This window comes from Mustelus asterias, unplaced genomic scaffold (assembly GCF_964213995.1).
Source record: "Mustelus asterias unplaced genomic scaffold, sMusAst1.hap1.1 HAP1_SCAFFOLD_1026, whole genome shotgun sequence".
Taxonomy (NCBI): domain Eukaryota; kingdom Metazoa; phylum Chordata; class Chondrichthyes; order Carcharhiniformes; family Triakidae; genus Mustelus; species Mustelus asterias.
This window is the reverse complement of record NW_027590971.1, coordinates 118,147-134,548: the sequence shown is the minus strand read 5'-3', so window position 1 is coordinate 134,548 and position 16,402 is coordinate 118,147. Positions and strand designations below refer to the sequence as shown.

The following is a 16,402-nucleotide window of genomic DNA, read 5'->3' as shown; positions in this document are numbered from 1 at the left end:
ACCTCTCTCTCTTTCTCTCTCTCTCACTGGCACAGACACACACACACATACACACACATACACACACGCGCACACGCTCTGGGTTTGTGTGTGTTTGTACCCTGATTCACACTCAGTATCTCTCTCTCTCACACACACACTCTGGGTTTGTGTGTGTGTGTGTATATCCCCTGACTCGCACTCACTTTCTCTTTCTCTCCCTCTCGTTCTCTCACACACACTCAGGGTTTGTGTGTGTATACCCTGATTCACACTCACTTTCTCTCTCTCACACACACACTCTGGGTTTGTGTGTGTGTACCCTGACTCTCACTCACTATCTCTCTCTCACACTCTGGGTTTGTGTGTCTGTGTACCCTGATTCACACTCACTATCCCTCTCTCTCACACACACACACACACACTCTCTCTCACACTCTGGGTTTGTGTGAAATTGGCCTTTCTGTGACATTTCCTGAAATTCAAATGAAATTGTTTTTGAGAAACACACCGTATTGAGGATGTGTTATTAATAGATGAGTACATTTCATAGAATCATAGAAACCCTACAGTGCAGAAAGAGGCCATTTGGCCCATCGAGTCTGCACCGACCACAATCCCACTCAGGCCCTATCCCCATATCCCTACATATTTACCCGCTAACCCCTCTAACCTACTCATCTCAGGACACTAAGGGGCAATTTTAGCACGGCCAATCAACCTAACCCGCACATCTTTGGACTGTGGGAGGAAACCGGAGCACCCGGAGGAAACCCACGCAGACACGAGGAAAATGTGCAAACTCCACACAGACAGTGACCCAAGCCGGGAATCGAACCCGGGTCCCTGGAGCTGTGAAGCAGCAGTGCTAACCACGGAGCTGCCGTGCCGCCCACTTTCGGCGAATTTCACTTTCAGCGAATGAGGAAGTCAGAGATAGTGTTTGTATAATTCTGTAGACGTGGTCGCTGTCGAACCGGGGATGCAGTGGTTTCTAGTGTTGCTCCTGTGTCTCTGCTGGGGTAAGTAAGAGACCAATTGGTGAAAGATATGTTTAAATGTGATGGGAACATTTCAGTGGAGAGAGGAGAGTGTTTGATACAAGCTGAAGCACGGTGGCACAGTAGTTAGCACTGTTGCATCACAGCGCCAGGGACCCGGGTTTAATTCTGGCCTCGTCTGTGTGGAGTTTGCAGTTTCTCCCTGTATCAGTCTGGTTTTCCTCTGGGTGTTCCGGTTTCCTCCCACAGTCAAAAGATGTGCAGGTTTGGTTGATTGGCCATGCAAAATTGCCCCTTAGTGTCAGGGGGATTAGCAGGGTAGATACATGTATTTTCGGGGATAGGGTCCGGGTGGGATTGTTGCTGGTGCAGGCTCAATGGGCCAAATGGCCTCCTTCTGCACTGTAGGGATTCTATGATTACGGAAAAAAGAGAAAAAGCCATCAAAATCTGCAGGAGTTCCTTGGTAGGGGATGAGATGATTGGTCTCACAAACTCACTGGAATGCTACCAGGACTCGATGGATTGAGTCATAAAGAGAGGCTGGAGAGACTGGGACATTTTTCCCTGGAGTGTAGGAGGCTCAGAGGTGATCTTATAGAGGTCTATAAAATAATGAGGGGCATAGATCAGGGAGATAGTCAACATCTTTTCCCAAAGGTAGGGAAGTTTAAAACTAGAGGGCATAGGTTTAAGGTGAGAGGGGAGAGATACAAAAGTGATCGTAGGGGCAATTTTTTCACACACAGGGCGGTGAGTGTCTGGAACAAGCTGCCAGAGGTAGTAGTTGAGGCGGGTACAATTTTGTCTTTTGAAAAGCATCTAGACAGTTACATGGGTACGATGGGTATAGAGGGATATGGGCCAAATGCGGGCAATTGGGATTAGTTTAGGGGTTTTTAAAAAAAAGGGTGGCATGGATAAGTTGGGCCGAAGGGCCTGTTTCCATGCTGTAAACCTCTATGACTCAAATGGAGCCCAATTCCCCAATCTCAAAATCAAATAAAGCAACTAGTTCCACTCACCACAGTCTTGTATCAATCCCAAACTAATCCCTCTGCCCCACTCTCCGCATAGCCCTGTATTAGTCCCCAAATGAATCTCTCTTACCCGCTCTCTCCCAATAGCCCTGTATCAATCCCAAACTAATCCCACTGCCCCACTCTCTCCCCATAGCCCTGTATCAAATCTCAAACTAATCCCACTGCCCCACTCTCTCCCAATAGCCCTGTATCAATCCCAAACTAATCCCACTGCCCCACTCTCTCCCCATAGCCCTGTATCAAATCTCAAACTAATCCCACTGCCACGTTTTCTCTGCACAGCCCTGTATCAATCCCCTAATTGATCCTATTTCCCCACACTGGCCCCCCATAGTCCTGTATCAATCCCCAAACTAATCCCACTGCCCCACTCTCTCCCCACTGCCCTGTATCAATCCCCGAACTAATCCCACTGCCCCACTCTCTCCCCACTGCCCTGTATCAATCCCTGAACTAATCCCACTGCCCCACTCTCTCCCCACTGCCCTGTATCAATCCCCAAACTAATCCCACTGCCCCACTCTCTCCCCACTGCCCTGTATCAATCCCCGAACTAATCCCACTGCCCCACTCTCTCCCCACTGCCCTGTATCAATCCCTGAACTAATCCCACTGCCCCACTCTCTCCTCACTGCCCTGTATCAATCCCCAAACTAATCCCACTGCCCCGCTCTCTCCCCATAGCCCCGTATCAATCCCCAAACTAATCCCACTGCCCCACTCTCTCCCCATAGTCCTGTATCAATCCCCAAACTAATCCCACTGCCCCGCTCTCTCCCCATAGCCCTGTATCAATCCCCAAACTAATCCCACTGCCCCACTCTCTCCCCACTGCCCTGTATCAATCCCTGAACTAATCCTACAGCCCCACTCCCTCCCCAGAGCATTGTGTCAATCCGCAAACTAATCCCATTGCTCCACCTTCTCCCCAATAGCCCTATATCAATCCTCAAACTAATCCCACTGCCCCACTCTCTCCCCATAGCCCTGTATCAATCCCCAAAATAATCCTACAGACCCACTCTCTCCCCATAGCCCTGTTTCAAACCTCAACTAATCCCACTGTCCCTATATCCCCATAGGATAGCATCAATTCCCACCCCCATCCCATAGCCCTGAACAAATCCCATTGCCCCAATCCCTCCCCGTAGGCCCATATCATTCCCAAACTAATCCAACTGCCCTGCACTCTTCCCAGAGGCCTGTATTTATCCCAAAATGATCCGACTTCACCACTCTGTCCCCAAAACATTCCATGAATCCCCAAGCTAATCCCACTGCCCCACTCTGCCCCCGTAGCTCTGTATCAATCTCCAAACTAGTCCTACTGCCCACTCTCTCCCCAAAGCCCTCTACCAATCCCAAACTAATCCCCCTGCCCCATTCTGCCCCCATAGCCCTGGATCAATCCGCAAGCTAACTCCACTGCCCCACCTCCTCACATTCCTAAACACATCCCCAAACTAATCCCGCGCCTCGCTCCCTCCCCATAGCCCTATGTAGATGTAAGTCTACTTGTGACACTAATAAATAATCTTTAAAAAAAGCAAGGGAGTTTGCTTTGTACTGATAGCTGATTTGAGGATCACAAGGCAACAGGGCTCTGACCTCCCAGGGCATTACAGAAGGAGATGTGTTCCCTTTCATTAGCACTGCTGCCTCACAGCGCCAGGGTCCTGCGTTCTACTCCTGGCTTGGGTGACTGTCTGTGCGGAGTTTGCATGTTCTCCCCGTGTGTGCGTGGGTTTCCTCTGGATGCTCCGGTTTCCTCCCACAGTCTGAAAGACGTGCTGGTTAGGTGCATTGACCTGAACAGGTGCCGAATGTGACGACTCGGGGAATTTCACAGTAACTTCATTGCAGTGTTAAAATGTAAGCCTTATTTGTGACTAATAAATAAACTTTACTTTTGGGATTGCAGATGAGAGATCGATTTAAATCTAACCTGTTTTGCTGTGCTGTGTGTTCGTTCGAATCAATCACTTGATAGCTCTGTCTACTTGGATCTTTAATATATCACCTTCTATCTCACATAGAGATTCAATCCTATGAGAGCTTCAACATTGAGTTGGAAGGAGGAACTTTCTTCAATGGGAGCCAGGACTCTCACTTTGGTCAACGCGTGGCTCAGTTACAGAGCAACAAGAGGAATTGGTGAGTCAGAACATAGAAACATGGAAGATAGGAGCAGGAGGAGGCCATTTGACCCTTCGAACCTGCTCCACCATTCATTACAACCATGGCTGATCATCCAACTCAATAGCCTAATCCTGCTTTCTCCCCATAAATTTTGATCCCATTCTCTCCAAGTGCTATATCTAGCTTCCTCTTGAATACATTCAATGCTTTGGCATCAATTCCTTCCTGTGGTAATGAATTCCACAAAAGTTGTTGGATAAAATTAAATCTCACTGGACCCAGGGTGAGGTAGCCAATTGGATACAAAATAGGCTTGATGACAGAAGACACAAGGTGATTGTACAGGGTTGTTTTTCAAACTGGAGGCCTGTGACCAGCGGTGTGCCTTGGGGATCGGTGCTGGGTCCACTTGGAGGGCAGAAGGGCCTGTTTCCTGTGCTGTACTGTTCTTTTATTTGTCATTTATATTAAAGATTTAGATGAGAATTTAGGAGGCATGGTTAGTAAGTTTGCAGATGACACCAGGATTGGTGACATAGTGGACAGTGAAGAAGGTTATCTCGGATTGCAACGGGATCTTGATCAATTGGGCCAGTGGGCTGATGAATGGCAGATGGAGTTTAATTTAGATAAATGTGAGGTGATGCGTTTTGGTAGATCAAACCAGGGCAGGACTTACTCAGTTAATGAAAGCGGGTTGGGGAGAGTTATTGAACAAAGAGGTACGTGTTCATAGCTCCTTAAAAGTGGAGTCACAGATAGACAGGGTGGTGAAGAAGGCATTTGGCACACTTGGTTTCATTGGTCAGAACATTGAATACAGGAGTTGGGACATCTTGTTGAAGCTGTGCAAGACATTTGGTTAACTGTGTACAGTTCTGGTTGCCCTATTATAGAAAGGATATTATTAAAGTAGAAATAATGCAGAAAAGATTTACTAGGATGCTACCAGGACTTGATGGTTTGAATTATAAGGAGAGAGGCAGACAGACTGGGACTTCTTTCCCTGGAGTGTAGGAGGCTGAGGAGTGATCTTTCAGAGGCCTATAAAATTATGAGGGGCAGAGATCAGCAAGATAGTCAAAATATTTTCCCAAAGGTAAGGGAATCTAAAACTAGAGGGCATAGGTTTAAGGTGAGAGAGGAGAAATACAAAAGGATCCAGAGGGGCAATGTTTTCACACACACGGTGGTGAGTGCTTGGAATGAGCTACCAGAGGTAGTACCAGAGGTGGGGACAATTTTGTCTTTTAAAAAGCATTTAGACAGTTACATGCCAAAGCTTTGACAAAGGGTCATCTGGACTCAAAACGTCAGCTCTTTTCTCTCCTTGCAGATGCTGCCAGACCTGCTGAGATTTTCTTGCATTTTCTCTTTGGTTTCAGATTCCAGCATTCGCTGTAATTTGCTTTTAACCAATATGCAGATATCTCCCACAGAGCGGGGACTGAGAAACACCAGTATGCAGATATCTCCCACAGAGCAGGGACTGAGAAACACCAATATGCAGATATCTCCCACAGAGCGGGGACTGAGAAACACCAATATGCAGATATCTCCCACAGAGCGGGGACTGAGAAACAAAAATATGCAGATATCTCCCACAGAGCGGGGACTGAGAAACACCAATATGCAGATATCTCCCACAGAGCGGGGACTGAGAAACACCAATATGCAGATATCTCCCACAGAGCGGGGACTGAGAAACACCAATATGCAGATATCTCCCACAGAGCGGGGACTGAGAAACACCAGTATGCAGATATCTCCCACAGAGCAGGGACTGAGAAACACCAATATGCAGATATCTCCCACAGAGCGGGGACTGAGAAACACCAATATGCAGATATCTCCCACAGAGCGGGGACTGAGAAACACCAATATGCAGATATCTCCCACAGAGCGGGGACTGAGAAACACCAATATGCAGATATCTCCCACAGAGCGGGGACTGAGAAACACCAATATGCAGATATCTCCCACAGAGCGGGGACTGAGAAACACCAATATGCAGATATCTCCCACAGAGCGGGGACTGAGAAACACCAATATGCAGATGTCTCCCACAGAGCGGGGACTGAGAAACACCAATATGCAGATATCTCCCACAGAGCGGGGACTGAGAAACACCAATATGCAGATATCTCCCACAGAGCGGGGACTGAGAAACACCAATATGCAGATATCTCCCACAGAGCGGGGACTGAGAAACACCAATATGCAGATATCTCCCACAGAGCGGGGACTGAGAAACACCAATATGCAGATATCTCCCACAGAGCGGGGACTGAGAAACACCAATATGCAGGTATCTCCCACAGAGCGGGGACTGAGAAACACCAATATGCAGATATCTCCCACAGAGCGGGGACTGAGAAACACCAATATATAGATATCTCCCACAGAACGGGGACTGAGAAACACCAATATGCAGATATCTCCCAGAGAGCGGGGACTGAGAAACACCAATATGCAGATATCTCCCACAGAGCGGGGACTGAGAAACACCAGTATGCATATATCTCCCACAGAGCAGGGACTGAGAAACACCAATATGCAGATATCTCCCACAGAGCAGGGACTGAGAAACACCAATATGCAGATATCTCCCACAGAGCGGGGACTGAGAAACACCAATATGCAGATATCTCCCACAGAGCGGGGACTGAGAAACACCAGTATGCAGATATCTCCCACAGAGCGGGGACTGAGAAACACCAATATGCAGATATCTCCCACAGAGCGGGGACTGAGAAACACCAGTATGCATATATCTCCCACAGAGCAGGGACTGAGAAACACCAATATGCAGATATCTCCCACAGAGCAGGGACTGAGAAACACCAATATGCAGATATCTCCCACAGTGCGGGGACTGAGAAACACCAATATGCAGATATCTCCCACAGAGCGGGGACTGAGAAACACCAGTATGCAGATATCTCCCACAGAGTGGGGACTGAGAAACACCAGTATGCAGATATCTCCCCACAGAGTGGGGACTGAGAAACACCAATATGCAGATATCTCCCACAGAGCGGGGACTGAGAAACACCAATATGCAGATATCTCCCACAGAGCGGGGACTGAGAAACACCAATATGCAGGTATCTCCCACAGAGCGGGGACTGAGAAACACCAATATGCAGATATCTCCCACAGAGTGGGGGCTGAGAAACACCAATATGCAGATATCTCCCACAGAGCGGGGACTGAGAAACACCAATATGCAGATATCTCCCACAGAGCGGGGACTGAGAAACACCAATATGCAGATATCTCCCACAGAGCGGGGACTGAGAAACACCAATATGCAGATATCTCCCACAGAGCGGGGACTGAGAAACACCAATATGCAGATATCTCCCACAGAGCGGGGACTGAGAAACACCAATATGCAGATATCTCCCGCAGAGCGGGGACTGAGAAACACCAATATGCAGATATCTCACACAGAGCGGGGACTGAGAAACACCAATATGCAGATATCTCCCACAGAGCGGGGACTGAGAAACACCAATATGCAGATATCTCCCACAGAGCGGGGACTGAGAAACACCAATATGCAGATGTCTCCCACAGAGCGGGGACTGAGAAACACCAATATGCAGATATCTCCCACAGAGCGGGGACTGAGAAACACCAATATGCAGATATCTCCCACAGAGCGGGGACTGAGAAACACCAATATGCAGATATCTCCCACAGAGCGGGGACTGAGAAACACCAATATGCAGATATCTCCCACAGAGCGGGGACTGAGAAACACCAATATGCAGATATCTCCCACAGAGCGGGGACTGAGAAACACCAATATGCAGGTATCTCCCACAGAGCGGGGACTGAGAAACACCAATATGCAGATATCTCCCACAGAGCGGGGACTGAGAAACACCAATATATAGATATCTCCCACAGAACGGGGACTGAGAAACACCAATATGCAGATATCTCCCAGAGAGCGGGGACTGAGAAACACCAATATGCAGATATCTCCCACAGAGCGGGGACTGAGAAACACCAGTATGCATATATCTCCCACAGAGCAGGGACTGAGAAACACCAATATGCAGATATCTCCCACAGAGCAGGGACTGAGAAACACCAATATGCAGATATCTCCCACAGAGCGGGGACTGAGAAACACCAATATGCAGATATCTCCCACAGAGCGGGGACTGAGAAACACCAGTATGCAGATATCTCCCACAGAGCGGGGACTGAGAAACACCAATATGCAGATATCTCCCACAGAGCGGGGACTGAGAAACACCAGTATGCATATATCTCCCACAGAGCAGGGACTGAGAAACACCAATATGCAGATATCTCCCACAGAGCAGGGACTGAGAAACACCAATATGCAGATATCTCCCACAGTGCGGGGACTGAGAAACACCAATATGCAGATATCTCCCACAGAGCGGGGACTGAGAAACACCAGTATGCAGATATCTCCCACAGAGTGGGGACTGAGAAACACCAGTATGCAGATATCTCCCCACAGAGTGGGGACTGAGAAACACCAATATGCAGATATCTCCCACAGAGCGGGGACTGAGAAACACCAATATGCAGATATCTCCCACAGAGCGGGGACTGAGAAACACCAATATGCAGGTATCTCCCACAGAGCGGGGACTGAGAAACACCAATATGCAGATATCTCCCACAGAGCGGGGGCTGAGAAACACCAATATGCAGATATCTCCCACAGAGCGGGGACTGAGAAACACCAATATGCAGATATCTCCCACAGAGCGGGGACTGAGAAACACCAATATGCAGATATCTCCCACAGAGCGGGGACTGAGAAACACCAATATGCAGATATCTCCCACAGAGCGGGGACTGAGAAACACCAATATGCAGATATCTCCCACAGAGCGGGGACTGAGAAACACCAATATGCAGATATCTCCCGCAGAGCGGGGACTGAGAAACACCAATATGCAGATATCTCACACAGAGCGGGGACTGAGAAACACCAATATGCAGATATCTCCCACAGAGCGGGGACTGAGAAACACCAATATGCAGATATCTCCCACAGAGCGGGGACTGAGAAACACCAATAGGCAGATATCTCCCACAGAGAGGGATCTGAGAGACACCAATATACAGATATCTCCCACAGAGCGGGGACTGAGAAACACCAATATCTTAGCACAGAAAGAGGCCATCTGGCCCATCGAGTCTGCACCGACCACAATCCCACCCAGGCCCCACCCCCATATATTTACCCACTAACCTATGCATCCCAGGACACTAAGGGCAATTTTAGCATGGTCAATCAACCTAACCCGCACATCTTTGGACTGTGGGAGGAAACCGGAGCACCCGGAGGAAACCCACGCAGACACGAGGAGAATGTGCAAACTCCACACAATATATAGATATCTCCCACAGAGCGGGGACTGAGAAACACCAGTATGCATATATCTCCCACAGAGCGGGGACTGAGAAACACCAATATGCAGATATCTCCCACAGAGCGGGGACTGAGAAACACCAATATGCAGATATCTCCCACAGAGCGGGGACTGAGAAACACCAGTATGCATATATCTCCCACAGAGCGGGGACTGAGAAACATCAGTATGCATATATCTCCCACAGAGCGGGGACTGAGAAACACCAATATGCAGATATCTCCCACAGAGTGGGGACTGAGAAACACCAATATGCAGATATCTCCCACAGAGCAGGGACTGAGAAACACCAATATGCAGATATCTCCCACAGAGCGGGGACTGAGAAACACCAATATGCAGATATCTCCCACAGAGCGGGGACTGAGAAACACCAATATGCAGATATCTCCCACAGAGCGGGGACTGAGAGTCACCAATATGCAGATATCTCCCACAGAGCGGGGACTGAGAAACACCAATATGCAGATATCCCCCACAGAGCGGGGACTGAGAAACACCAATATACAGATATCTCCCACAGAGCGGGAACTGAGAGTCACCAATATGCAGATATCTCCCACAGAGCGGGGACTGAGAGTCACCAATATGCAGATATCTCCCACAGAGCGGGGACTGAGAGTCACCAATATGCAGATATCTCCCACAGAGCGGGGACTGAGAGTCACCAATATACAGATATCTCCCACAGAGCGGGATCTGAGAGACACCAATATGCAGATATCTCCCACAGAACGGGGACTGAGAGTCACCAATATACAGATATCTCCCACAAAGAGGGATCTGAGAGTCACCAATATACAGATATCTCCCACAGAGCGGGGACTGAGAGTCACCAATATACAGATATCTCCCACAGAGAGGGATCTGAGAGACACCAATATACAGATATCTCCCACAGAGCGGGGACTGAGAAACACCAATATGCAGATATCTCCCACAGAGCGGGGACTGAGAGACACCAATATGCAGATATCTCCCACAGAGCGGGGACTGAGAGACACCAATATACAGATATCTCCCACAGAACGGGGACTGAGAGACACCAATATGCAGATATCTCCCACAGAGCGGGGACTGAGAGTCACCAATATGCAGATATCTCCCACAGAGCGGGGACTGAGAAACACCAATACGCAGATATCTCCCACAGAGAGGGATCTGAGAGACACCAATATACAGATATCTCCCACAGAGCGGGGACTGAGAAACACCAATATCTTAGAATCCCTACAGCACAGAAAGAGGCCATCTGGCCCATCGAGTCTGCACCGACCACAATCCCACCCAGGCCCCACCCCCATATATTTACCCACTAACCTATGCATCCCAGGACACTAAGGGCAATTTTAGCATGGTCAATCAACCTAACCCGCACATCTTTGGACTGTGGGAGGAAACCGGAGCACCCGGAGGAAACCCACGCAGACACGAAGAGAATGTGCAAACTCCACACAATATATAGATATCTCCCACAGAGCGGGGACTGAGAAACACCAGTATGCATATATCTCCCTCAGAGCGGGTACTGAGAAACACCAATATGCAGATATCTCCCACAGAGCGGGGACTGAGAAACACCAATATGCAGATATCTCCCACAGAGCGGGGACTGAGAAACACCAGTATGCATATATCTCCCACAGAGCGGGGACTGAGAAACATCAGTATGCATATATCTCCCACAGAGCGGGGACTGAGAAACACCAATATGCAGATATCTCCCACAGAGCGGGGACTGAGAAACACCAATATGCAGATATCTCCCACAGAGCGGGGACTGAGAAACACCAATATGCAGATGTCTCCCACAGAGCGGGGACTGAGAAACACCAATATGCAGATATCTCCCACAGAGCGGGGACTGAGAAACACCAATATGCAGATATCTCCCACAGAGCGGGGACTGAGAAACACCAATATGCAGATATCTCCCACAGAGCGGGGACTGAGAAACACCAATATGCAGATATCTCCCACAGAGCGGGGACTGAGAAACACCAATATGCAGATATCTCCCACAGAGCGGGGACTGAGAAACACCAATATGCAGGTATCTCCCACAGAGCGGGGACTGAGAAACACCAATATGCAGATATCTCCCACAGAGCGGGGACTGAGAAACACCAATATATAGATATCTCCCACAGAACGGGGACTGAGAAACACCAATATGCAGATATCTCCCAGAGAGCGGGGACTGAGAAACACCAATATGCAGATATCTCCCACAGAGCGGGGACTGAGAAACACCAGTATGCATATATCTCCCACAGAGCAGGGACTGAGAAACACCAATATGCAGATATCTCCCACAGAGCAGGGACTGAGAAACACCAATATGCAGATATCTCCCACAGAGCGGGGACTGAGAAACACCAATATGCAGATATCTCCCACAGAGCGGGGACTGAGAAACACCAGTATGCAGATATCTCCCACAGAGCGGGGACTGAGAAACACCAATATGCAGATATCTCCCACAGAGCGGGGACTGAGAAACACCAGTATGCATATATCTCCCACAGAGCAGGGACTGAGAAACACCAATATGCAGATATCTCCCACAGAGCAGGGACTGAGAAACACCAATATGCAGATATCTCCCACAGTGCGGGGACTGAGAAACACCAATATGCAGATATCTCCCACAGAGCGGGGACTGAGAAACACCAGTATGCAGATATCTCCCACAGAGTGGGGACTGAGAAACACCAGTATGCAGATATCTCCCCACAGAGTGGGGACTGAGAAACACCAATATGCAGATATCTCCCACAGAGCGGGGACTGAGAAACACCAATATGCAGATATCTCCCACAGAGCGGGGACTGAGAAACACCAATATGCAGGTATCTCCCACAGAGCGGGGACTGAGAAACACCAATATGCAGATATCTCCCACAGAGCGGGGGCTGAGAAACACCAATATGCAGATATCTCTCACAGAGCGGGGACTGAGAAACACCAATATGCAGATATCTCCCACAGAGCGGGGACTGAGAAACACCAATATGCAGATATCTCCCACAGAGCGGGGACTGAGAAACACCAATATGCAGATATCTCCCACAGAGCGGGGACTGAGAAACACCAATATGCAGATATCTCCCACAGAGCGGGGACTGAGAAACACCAATATGCAGATATCTCCCGCAGAGCGGGGACTGAGAAACACCAATATGCAGATATCTCACACAGAGCGGGGACTGAGAAACACCAATATGCAGATATCTCCCACAGAGCGGGGACTGAGAAACACCAATATGCAGATATCTCCCACAGAGCGGGGACTGAGAAACACCAATAGGCAGATATCTCCCACAGAGAGGGATCTGAGAGACACCAATATACAGATATCTCCCACAGAGCGGGGACTGAGAAACACCAATATCTTAGCACAGAAAGAGGCCATCTGGCCCATCGAGTCTGCACCGACCACAATCCCACCCAGGCCCCACCCCCATATATTTACCCACTAACCTATGCATCCCAGGACACTAAGGGCAATTTTAGCATGGTCAATCAACCTAACCCGCACATCTTTGGACTGTGGGAGGAAACCGGAGCACCCGGAGGAAACCCACGCAGACACGAGGAGAATGTGCAAACTCCACACAATATATAGATATCTCCCACAGAGCGGGGACTGAGAAACACCAGTATGCATATATCTCCCACAGAGCGGGGACTGAGAAACACCAATATGCAGATATCTCCCACAGAGCGGGGACTGAGAAACACCAATATGCAGATATCTCCCACAGAGCGGGGACTGAGAAACACCAGTATGCATATATCTCCCACAGAGCGGGGACTGAGAAACATCAGTATGCATATATCTCCCACAGAGCGGGGACTGAGAAACACCAATATGCAGATATCTCCCACAGAGTGGGGACTGAGAAACACCAATATGCAGATATCTCCCACAGAGCAGGGACTGAGAAACACCAATATGCAGATATCTCCCACAGAGCGGGGACTGAGAAACACCAATATGCAGATATCTCCCACAGAGCGGGGACTGAGAAACACCAATATGCAGATATCTCCCACAGAGCGGGGACTGAGAGTCACCAATATGCAGATATCTCCCACAGAGCGGGGACTGAGAAACACCAATATGCAGATATCCCCCACAGAGCGGGGACTGAGAAACACCAATATACAGATATCTCCCACAGAGCGGGAACTGAGAGTCACCAATATGCAGATATCTCCCACAGAGCGGGGACTGAGAGTCACCAATATGCAGATATCTCCCACAGAGCGGGGACTGAGAGTCACCAATATGCAGATATCTCCCACAGAGCGGGGACTGAGAGTCACCAATATACAGATATCTCCCACAGAGCGGGATCTGAGAGACACCAATATGCAGATATCTCCCACAGAACGGGGACTGAGAGTCACCAATATACAGATATCTCCCACAAAGAGGGATCTGAGAGTCACCAATATACAGATATCTCCCACAGAGCGGGGACTGAGAGTCACCAATATACAGATATCTCCCACAGAGAGGGATCTGAGAGACACCAATATACAGATATCTCCCACAGAGCGGGGACTGAGAAACACCAATATGCAGATATCTCCCACAGAGCGGGGACTGAGAGACACCAATATGCAGATATCTCCCACAGAGCGGGGACTGAGAGACACCAATATACAGATATCTCCCACAGAACGGGGACTGAGAGACACCAATATGCAGATGTCTCCCACAGAGCGGGGACTGAGAGTCACCAATATGCAGATATCTCCCACAGAGCGGGGACTGAGAAACACCAATACGCAGATATCTCCCACAGAGAGGGATCTGAGAGACACCAATATACAGATATCTCCCACAGAGCGGGGACTGAGAAACACCAATATCTTAGAATCCCTACAGCACAGAAAGAGGCCATCTGGCCCATCGAGTCTGCACCGACCACAATCCCACCCAGGCCCCACCCCCATATATTTACCCACTAACCTATGCATCCCAGGACACTAAGGGCAATTTTAGCATGGTCAATCAACCTAACCCGCACATCTTTGGACTGTGGGAGGAAACCGGAGCACCCGGAGGAAACCCACGCAGACACGAAGAGAATGTGCAAACTCCACACAATATATAGATATCTCCCACAGAGCGGGGACTGAGAAACACCAGTATGCATATATCTCCCTCAGAGCGGGTACTGAGAAACACCAATATGCAGATATCTCCCACAGAGCGGGGACTGAGAAACACCAATATGCAGATATCTCCCACAGAGCGGGGACTGAGAAACACCAGTATGCATATATCTCCCACAGAGCGGGGACTGAGAAACATCAGTATGCATATATCTCCCACAGAGCGGGGACTGAGAAACACCAATATGCAGATATCTCCCACAGAGTGGGGACTGAGAAACACCAATATGCAGATATCTCCCACAGAGCAGGGACTGAGAAACACCAATATGCAGATAACTCCCACAGAGCGGGGACTGAGAAACACCAATATGCAGATATCTCCCACAGAGCGGGGACTGAGAAACACCAATATGCAGATATCTCCCACAGAGCGGGGACTGAGAGTCACCAATATGCAGATATCTCCCACAGAGCGGGGACTGAGAAACACCAATATGCAGATATCCCCCACAGAGCGGGGACTGAGAAACACCAATATACAGATATCTCCCACAGAGCGGGAACTGAGAGTCACCAATATGCAGATATCTCCCACAGAGCGGGGACTGAGAGTCACCAATATGCAGATATCTCCCACAGAGCGGGGACTGAGAGTCACCAATATGCAGATATCTCCCACAGAGCGGGGACTGAGAGTCACCAATATACAGATATCTCCCACAGAGCGGGATCTGAGAGACACCAATATGCAGATATCTCCCACAGAACGGGGACTGAGAGTCACCAATATACAGATATCTCCCACAAAGAGGGATCTGAGAGTCACCAATATACAGATATCTCCCACAGAGCGGGGACTGAGAGTCACCAATATACAGATATCTCCCACAGAGAGGGATCTGAGAGACACCAATATACAGATATCTCCCACAGAGCGGGGACTGAGAAACACCAATATGCAGATATCTCCCACAGAGCGGGGACTGAGAGACACCAATATGCAGATATCTCCCACAGAGCGGGGACTGAGAGACACCAATATACAGATATCTCCCACAGAACGGGGACTGAGAGACACCAATATGCAGATATCTCCCACAGAGCGGGGACTGAGAGTCACCAATATGCAGATATCTCCCACAGAGCGGGGACTGAGAAACACCAATACGCAGATATCTCCCACAGAGAGGGATCTGAGAGACACCAATATACAGATATCTCCCACAGAGCGGGGACTGAGAAACACCAATATCTTAGAATCCCTACAGCACAGAAAGAGGCCATCTGGCCCATCGAGTCTGCACCGACCACAATCCCACCCAGGCCCCACCCCCATATATTTACCCACTAACCTATGCATCCCAGGACACTAAGGGCAATTTTAGCATGGTCAATCAACCTAACCCGCACATCTTTGGACTGTGGGAGGAAACCGGAGCACCCGGAGGAAACCCACGCAGACACGAGGAGAATGTGCAAACTCCACACAATATATAGATATCTCCCACAGAGCGGGGACTGAGAAACACCAATATGCAGATATCTCCCACAGAGCGGGGACTGAGAAACACCAATATGCAGATATCTCCCACAGAGCGGGGACTGAGAAATACCAATATGCAGATATCTCCCACAGAGCGGGGACTGAGAAACACCAGTATGCATATATCTCCCA

General features: G+C 49.1%; 1 protein-coding gene across 1 annotated transcript in view; it reads left to right on the top strand.

The window, feature by feature from the left end:
- Positions 1–897: 897 nt before the first annotated feature.
- LOC144487766 (integrin alpha-M-like) overlaps positions 898–16,402 on the top strand; it is a gene marked incomplete at its 3' end in the record, with an annotated part of 85,681 nt that continues 70,176 nt past the window's right edge. The window contains exons 1-2 of the mRNA XM_078205844.1: positions 898–1,001; positions 4,060–4,177. Of these exons, the coding sequence (XP_078061970.1) occupies positions 962–1,001; positions 4,060–4,177 (158 nt within the window). The remainder of the gene's footprint in view (positions 1,002–4,059; positions 4,178–16,402) is intronic.